The sequence below is a fragment of the Chelonoidis abingdonii genome, chromosome 1 (genome assembly GCF_003597395.2).
Source record: "Chelonoidis abingdonii isolate Lonesome George chromosome 1, CheloAbing_2.0, whole genome shotgun sequence".
NCBI classification, from domain to species: Eukaryota; Metazoa; Chordata; order Testudines; family Testudinidae; genus Chelonoidis; species Chelonoidis abingdonii.
Window position 1 is genome coordinate 40,557,469 of NC_133769.1, and position 8,959 is coordinate 40,566,427.

The 8,959-nt window shown below is 44.2% G+C and overlaps 1 protein-coding gene across 1 annotated transcript in view; it reads right to left on the bottom strand.

Annotated features, from left to right (window-relative positions):
* The window catches only part of IL17REL (interleukin 17 receptor E like), a 67,670-nt gene extending 59,539 nt beyond the window's left edge, over positions 1–8,131 (bottom strand). Inside the window, exon 1 of the mRNA XM_032769401.1 lies at positions 7,981–8,131. Within this exon, the coding sequence (XP_032625292.1) occupies positions 7,981–8,082 (102 nt within the window). The 5' untranslated portion in view covers positions 8,083–8,131. The remainder of the gene's footprint in view (positions 1–7,980) is intronic.
* Between the last annotated feature and the right edge of the window lie 828 nt (positions 8,132–8,959).

Below are 8,959 nucleotides of genomic sequence, written 5' to 3' on the forward strand. Positions count from 1 at the left end.
AGGGAGTGCGGGACTGGCTGGCTTCAGGCAGGGGTGTGTGGCAGGGGTTGGCTGGAGACAGGGCATGGGGTGCGGAGCTGGTGCGGGCAGGGCACGGGGTGCGGCAGAGGCTGGCTGGAGACGGGCTGGCTGCGGACAGGGGGTGTGGGGCTGGCTGGAGATAGGGACTGAGTCCAGGCAGGGCAGGGGGTGCGGGGCTGGCTGGAGATAGGGGCTGGGTACAGGCATGGCAAGGGGTGTGGGGCTGGCTAGAGACAGGGGAGTGTGGGCGGGCTGGTTGGCTTCAGACAGGGCCACAAGGGGGTGCAGCATGGGTTGGCAGAGCTGAAGACGGAGGAGTGTGGGACTGGCTGGCTTCAGGCAGGGGGGGGTGCGGCAGGAATTGGCTGGAGACAGGGCAGGGGGTGCAGAGCTGGTGCGGGCAGGGCAGGGGGTGCAGGGCTCGTGCGAGAAGGGCAGAGGGTGTGGCAGGGGCTGGCTGGAGACGGGCTGGCTGCGGGCAGGGGGTGCAGGGCTGGCTGCAGACAGGGGCTTGTGCAGGCAGGGCGGGGGGTGCGGGGCTGCCTGGATACAGGCTGGCTGCGGGCAGGGGGTGCAGGGCTGGCTGCAGACAGGGGCTGGTGCAGGCAGGGCAGGGGGTGTGGGGCTGGTGTGGCCAGAGGGTGCAGCAGGGGCTGGCTGTGGGCAGGGGGTGCAGGTACAGGGGGTACAGCCCACCCTGTATGGTGAGTGTCCCCTCCTCCTCCCTTCCCTACCGGGGTAGCAGCAGCAGCCCAGGGCTTGGGGGCTCTTTAAAGAGCCGAGGGCTCCCCTGCTTCCACCGCCCCGGCCCTGTAAATAGCCGATGGAGCCCTGGGGAAGCGGTAAGGCTCCGGGGGCTATTTAAAGGACCAGGACAGCAGAGGCAGCTGGAGCCCCCTGCTATCCCAGGGGCTATTTAAATGGCCAAGGGCTCCCTGGCTTCTACTGCCCCAGCCCTTTAAATAGCCGCAGAAGCCCTGGGGAAGTGGCGGGGCTCCAGCGGCTATTTAAAGGGCCAGAGCGATAGAAGCAAGGGGAGCCCTGGACTTTTTAAATAGCCCCCAGAGCCCCACAGCCCTACCCCAGGGCTCCAGCAGTGGGGCTCTGCTGGCAATTTAAAGGGCCTGGGGCTCTGGCTGGGAGCCCCAGGCCTTTTAAATTGCCCCCTGGAGAAGCCCCCAGGCCTTTTAAATTGCCCCCTGGAGAAGCCGGGCCACCCCAGTACAACGCACCGTCTCTTGCTGGTATGCCGTACTGGGGCTTGGGCGTGGGCCCTGTTAGAGGCAGGGCCCGATTCAGGAGAATTGGTTAAATTGGCCTAACGCCGGCCCTGCAGCCAAGCATATGGCCAAAACTCAGAATTGGGCCTTCTGTTTGCTCACTGGGTTTTCTTGCACTCTGGTGGCTGGACCAGCCAGTTCATTACATTGAGGCTCCACTACCTGGAAGGAGTAGAGGCCCAGGTCAGTGCACAATGAGGCTGGAAGGATAATATTGATCTATGTGGCTCAGTGAGGACAAAGATTGTTTCACTGGACTATCTTGGACCCTAGAAGAGGTAGATTTTTATGATATGGCCAGAGAACCAAGTCACCTAAGCCCACTAAACTTCAAAACACCGAGCTGACAGACAGAAATGATGAGTCACCACAAGAAAGGAAATCAAGGAAACTAACACGAACCACTGAGGTAAGGTGTGTCTAGTACAATAACCCATTTTGACTGAGCACCATATATATGGATCTTTGGTCAGTGAATAATAATACTTAACACTTACTTAGCACTTTCCAGCTGTACATCTCAAAGCAAGGTGCGTCAGTCATCATATCCTTTTATTACAAATGTGGAAAGTCGGCCCCCGAGAGGCACGGTGACTTGTCCACAGCCACATAAGTGAGTAGTAGTGCTGGGAACTGATCCCAGGCCTTCATACTCCTAATCCACTGTCCCATTTCCTGGACCATGCTGCATCCCAGCAGATTTCACCAGAGAAAGTATTTTAAGTGAAATGACTCCTCCAAATATCAGACTTTACACACAAAAAAGAATGCACCGAATAATCCCCATATTCCTTTCATTTCATGCTGCCATAAGTCTCCCCACATAAAACTATGCCTCTGATTTCTGGTCTACATTTTTAATGTCTAAGATTAATTTTCAAAAGTGTAGATTTTTGTTAGAGAACAAGTGAACTCTCAGGGAACGTAATTCTTTATGTATGTTACCCTCACGTCTCGTTTCCATTCCTTTTAATGATTAGGGAGTTTAAAGGCTTTTTTTTAAAATGTTGATTACTTACTGTAGCAAACAATGGAGTTATGCCAATTTATACCATGTGAAGGTCTGGCTTGAGGGCTGTATTATGGTATTTGTACAACACTGATTTGATTAGAGGGGCTGATCCATGGTGTTCCAGGAAGGCACACAGTGTTACCAAAGTGAACTTTGCATGAAGTTAACAGGCTGTAGCAGTATCAGATAAATAAAGAACTCACTCCTGATTCATTGGCTATCACTTAATCTTTATTATTGCAGGGAAATCCCAGAGTGGAATTTAAAGCTTCCTCCTTTATCCCTTCTCCCTGTGAACTTTGGACACATCACTGCAACTCACTTAAGACAACACAAACATGATTTTAAAATTTTCAGTTTTTAGTATCTTTTTAATGTAACGTTCCTGATTCTTACCAGCTGTGGAGCAGAATTTGGCAAAAATCTAATTCTCTGTGTGCAGTTTACAGGCGGTGTCCATTGCAAGATTACTGAGGAGTGGACACAATTACAATCATAGTCTGGGATTCCCCTATGACTTTCACAGTTGAAGCATATTAGATAACAATATGAGCGATTATCATACACATGCAGGGCAAGGCCATCATGTTTATCCTTTAAGTGCCAGAAGGTCATGTGAACTGAGAAACCGAACTATTTTAAACAAGTGAGGAAAGAGCAATCATAATATACTACAAAAGTCTACTAGTTCCTTTGTCTAGCACGAAGCCCACAGCTGAATATTTGCATGATTTTTTAAGAGTTCATGTAACTATAATTACTCTGCATAAACCTAGGATGCCAGGAGTGTGCCAGGTTTACTATGTCTCAGAGGCAAGCACTGTAGTAGGTGCTTCAGCAGCTAGGCCTTGTAGGTGCTAACCCTGGTGGGACCCAATAACCACTCAGACACATGGCTCAGGGGAAGGACTGGCAGGAAAGGGGAAAGGCATAGGTGCTGGAACTATGGGTACGGGGGGTGCCGCAGCATCCCCTGACTTGAGGTGGTTTCCATTATACCCAAAGTTTTCAATTTGGTTCAATGGCTCTCAGTACCCCCACTACAAACATTGTTCCAGCACCCCTGGGGAAAGGTTGCAAATACTCCAAGAACACGGGCTTTAACAATTACAGTTCAAAGTGAGCAATCACAGTTCCTGTTTGGGTCCCTGTCTAGCCACTGGAGTTCCCCCATAAGTCCCACATAGATTTGCACCAGGCTGTGATGTCCGGCACTCATAGCCTGTTCCACATGCAGCTCTGCCCACAGTTCTTGAAACTGTCTGTTGTCATATGGCTCCCACTCCGAAACAGAACCTAGCCACTTCCTGCACAAGGACCTTTTCCCTTGCCTGGTCAGGGAAAAGGGATGTGTTGTGGTGAAGGGGCTGATGGGAAACACGGTCCCTGCTTAGTCCAGAGAAAGGGGCTGTACAGTGGGAAGGAGAGTACTGGGAGTTATAATCCCCTGCTGTGCAGATCTATCACATCGCATTTGAAGAATATGTAATGTCCTTTTAAATTTATATTTCTGGGATCCAGATGGCATACAGCATTTTAATATGACACAGTAATTATGAAATATGGAATATATCTAACAATGGGTGGTGCCTTATATCTATTGTAAATTGATAGTGATTAATTAAATGGTAATAAAATCAAAATCCTAAACTGCCATTTTGTGTATAGTGTATTTTCAGCATCACTTACCTCAAAACAGATAATTGTCGTATCCATCTTAATAAGTAAAAACAATACTTTGCTCTTTTGCCACTTCTCCCAAAGGATCTCAGAACAACTTAGAAATATTTCAAAGACATAGTCACACTGAAATCTAGTCATCTACCAAAACTACTGAAAAGTAGTTTCAGGTCTCTGAATCCCCCTGCCAATTTTTGTGGTTTTGCAATTGCATTTTCTTATTTTTAAAAAGCTTTTCACTTCCCTGTTGCTTGTGAAAGATCCACACAAACATCAGGGGAAGAAGCTATCCATCCCAGGGAAACAGTGAAACTAATCATAATAAGTGGTGTCAAATGCACATAGAGAAAAAAACAATGTTTTTCTGTAATCTTAGTTCTAGTCATCTTGGCAAATTGGTCAGTATTCAACAGGGTGAACGTCAATAAAGACAAGTGTTAAGTACTTCACTTAGGAAGGAAAAATCAAATGCACATCTACAAAATGGGGAATAACTGGTTAGGTAATAGTACTGCTGAAAAAGATCTGGGTGTTATAGTGGATCACAGATTTAATATGAGTCAACAATATGATGCAGCTGTGAAAAAAGCTAATATCATTTTGGGATGTATTAATCAGAGATTGGTATGTGACACACCGGAAGTCATTGTCCTGCTCTATGTGGCACTGGTGAGGCCTCAGCTGGCATATTGCATCCAGTTATGAGCACCACACTTTAGGAAATGTGGACAAATTAGAGAGTGTCCAAAAAGCAGAAAACCTGACCTAGGAGGAAAGGTTAAACAAGTTAGGCAGGTTTAATCTTGAGGGAAAAAAACTGAAGGAAGATCTGATAACAATCTTCAGATATGTTAAAGGCTCTTGTAAAGAAGGATGATGATCAATTGTTCTCCATGTCCACTGAAGGTAGGACAAGAAGTGATGGGCTTAATCTGCAGCAAGGGAGAATTAGGTTAGATATGAGAAAAAACTTTCTGACTATAAGGGTAGTTAAGCTCTGGAACAGGCTTCCAAGGGATGTCATGGAATCTCCATCTTTGAAGGTTTTTAAGAGCAGGCTTTACAAGCACCTGTCAGGGATATTCTAGGTTTACTTGGTCCAGCCTCAGCCCCGTGGCTGGACTTAATGACTTCTCAAAGTCCTTTCTGGCCCTGTATTTCCATGATTTTATGGATGCTACTTCTGACAATAGCAAGTTAAAAAAACGTTCAGACCGAAATGTGGATTTTTAATTAATGGTGTCTGATTAAGGGCCTGATCCTGAAAATTGCTAGCCTCAAAGGCCAAGGTCCACATGGCCTTTTTTAAATTGACTAGTTTGTGGAATAATTGGCAGCATGGGTGGCAGGTATAATAGGCCAGGGAAGGCATTGCCTTCACTGGCGCTGCCGCCGACCCGCTGCCAGACACCTGGACTGTGGTGGCTGTGACCCTTCCCCGAGGCCCCCACCGCCTCCTCCACTCCACCCCCCTATGCTGTCCCTGCTGCTCGCCACATCCCTCCTCCTTGGGACAGGGGAGTGAGGAGGGATGTGAAGAGCCAGCAGCTGGCGGACTGAGCAGGCTTGGCTGGGCACTGGGGCCGGTGGCTTGGCGAGGTGGTAGTGCCTTCAGGGGCAGGAGGAGCTGGTGCTAGGAGGACAGCAGTTCAACCTGGCCCAACTCTGGCTGGGGTATGGCGGCTCGGCCTTGCTCAGCACTGGGGGGGTCAGCAGCTCAGCCTGGCACTTGTGGGGGTGGATGGCAGCAGCAGCTCGGCCTGATGTGGCGGGGGCCAGTGGGCTGGGGTTCCTCCGGTCGTGAGGGGCCCTTAGAGTCAGGGCTTCTCATTTTACATGGTGGGAAGGGGGTTTCGAGGCTCTGGCGTGTGGTGGTGGGGGCAGGGTCTTGGGCGGAAAGCATGGGTTCACCTGCCACCCATAATTAGCAGCCATGTGCTGAACCTTGGGCCTGCTCATAAATTCAAGGGTGTATTCTATTCCCTGGTAAATGGCCCATGTAAAGCCGGTTTACTCAGGTTTCCACAGGAGGGAACTTGATCCCATTTAAGGCAATGCCAGTGAAAGTGTGTTTGGGACAGAAAAAACAATCAAATGAAAAGAGCAAGAGGATGTGATCTAAGAAGATGCTCAGGAAACTTTCTAACATTAGTCTGCATCCTCCAACAAAAATTCCTTGCAGCAAATTGAAAATGCTACATAAGCTTTATACTATAGGGGAAAGTCTGGGCCAATTTGTCCTAGTGGGATAATTATCTTTCACAGAAAGAAAAGATCTTTCTGTTGAAATTAATTGATGAATTCAGGATTCTACTAAATACAGCATAAAAATTACATCCAGAACATGTACACAGTCATATTTTTTAAGCATTTCAAGTTACCCTCCAGTTGGTTCTGTTATAGCAGAGTAAGCTATTTTAATATGCATAATTAACAAAAGCATACTGTATATTTTAAAAAAATATCCTAGCCTTCAGAATTAGAAAACTTTTGGATGATATTTTGAAGATGAAGTGCTATTATTATTCTGCACACTATGGATCTGATTCTTATATACACTCAGGCAGGGTAAAAGTCTTAAAGTGAGTGCAAAATAGTGTAATTTACACCCACTTTAAGGTATGTTTATTCTGCCAGAGAAGTGTAAACGAGCCTTAGTGTAAACGAAAATCAGGCCTCTCATATAATTTTAAAAATATGTTTATAGGCTTTAAATATATAAAACTTCATGAGCAAATGGACAAAATACAGCAAGGGGTTTTCTCTTTCCAGAACAATAAAACACAATGGTAAAATGATATTTAAGTACATAGAGATCATATATGATCTGAATTCATAAACACACAAAAATGTAAATACACCATTTTATTATTTTACTCTTAATAAAATATTTCATCTTTCAGGCATTTCTATGGTGCTCACCTCTTTAGTATTGATATATTCTACTGTATAGTCAGCATCTCAAAATGTAAAACAAACTACTGTGGCATATATTTAATATACATAAGCCTGTGCTTTGTAATATCTGTACAGTTCAGCCACATCGAAGCAGCTTTTTAGGATATGTCTCAATCCAACCCCTAAGGGCTTCACAATCCCATGACATTCTCAAGAAGAACATATAGCCAAACTGTTGTTTCATTCTATCAGTTCCACTTCTTAACAGCAGGCAAATATTTCATGTCAAACTTGTCTTCTATTAAGATTGAAAAATCACAGCATCCTTATTTTTTAATCTTTTTTAGTTTAAACTTTAAATAATAAGTTATTCAGTGATTTGTTTGATTAGTTTAAACTTAAATAATAAGTTATTCAGTGATTTGTTTGATTATTTCTATTATTAGTTTTCAGGACTCATCATAAATCAGACCATCTCTATACTGCCCCCATGTGGAAATATATGAAAACAATACAAAATTCAATTCCCTTAAAGAAATTACATGGCACATTCTCTCTTTGGGCACACATGTAACTCATTAAAATTAGGAGTTACATTTGCACCTCCTAGAAAAAAAGTTTTGTTCTTCATCTTCAAACTTTCCAATTCAGTACAAGTCAATGGGATTTGTGCTCCTAAGATATTTCGACACTTGAAAATTGCACCACTCTCAGTTCTTGTAAAACTCGCACAGTTATAGTAAGAACTTAATCCCCAAAATAATGGCCACAAATAAAATACTTTTTATTTCTGACCTCCAAATACATAAGAGATAAAAAATACCACCCTGGAAGTTGCTTTAAGATTAAGTTTCTTTCTGATGTATTCTTATGTACTGTCATCTTTGTCATATTGTATTATTTTACTCATTCCAAAATTACAGCAGTATAAAAGTGATGTCTAAGGAAGGCTTGAACATTTTGATTCCTGTTCTGATGCTATGAATACTCAAAGACAAACCACACAAATACAAATGTCATTTATAAATATTGTAGTGGCATATAAGTATTACATTCATAGATAGCAGCTACAAACAAATTATAGTTTACCTGAGAACATGACAGTCCACATTCTTCAATCCTGGGGATTATCTGGCAATCAGTAGTCCCCAAAATTATTACAAGAAGAATCTGAATATCAACTGCTAGCATCTTGAATGTAAAAAAAACAACCACCCCCACTCTTTGTTTTATCCTTTAGAAGTAGATCTTCTACTCTGACAACTCTCTCTCTCATGCCAAAACTTAAATACTGTGATATGAATGAGTCCCACCCACAGTACCTCTGAGCTAAGCTCCGCCTCCTCCTACAAGTCAACATTTCAAAGTATTTCTAATGGAGTGAAGTGTGCTGGTTGTCTATGAAGTAAGCTTTATTCACTTTATTCATTAAAAACTTACGTTCTTTAGTGAAAGCTAGTGAAATACACTTTCAGATCTGGATAACCACAGCAAACACTTTCCTTCTGGATTTCAGTATCTTACGTTTGAATGGGCCTTGGCAAATTTGTTCCTTTTAGAATATGTGTGTAAGTAAATATGATGTTTATGAAAATTAAGGACTAACATCAGCTACTGACAGACAGAATGTGGGATGACACTGTGCAAGGTCACTGTTAATGCAATGTCATCCTCACCTGCTACACCCTTTGCTATTCTATTCTTGAGTTTTCCATGAGAAGAGACTTCCAATGTGTAGAAATCAGAGAAAACAGGGTAGTTAGGCAATCCCTCCAACAGTCTGATTCCAAGCGATGTAGCACAATGGAGCAATAGCATCACAAGACTGACTTTTCCTTCCCTTCATTGGGAAATTCGAGACTTTTTTTCACCAAAGAAATCTGAGCTTCGAATTTACTGTAAGTACTATTTGCCCTTAGTAGAAACCTTTTGTTCTATGGTCTGTGTTCAACATTTCAGGTTTTACACAAAATTAGGGGGTGCATCCACTTTCCCAACTCTGAAAGCAGATCGTAGGTGAGTCATGATGCATAAATACTGTTGCAGTTTAACACAGGGTGCAGGAACG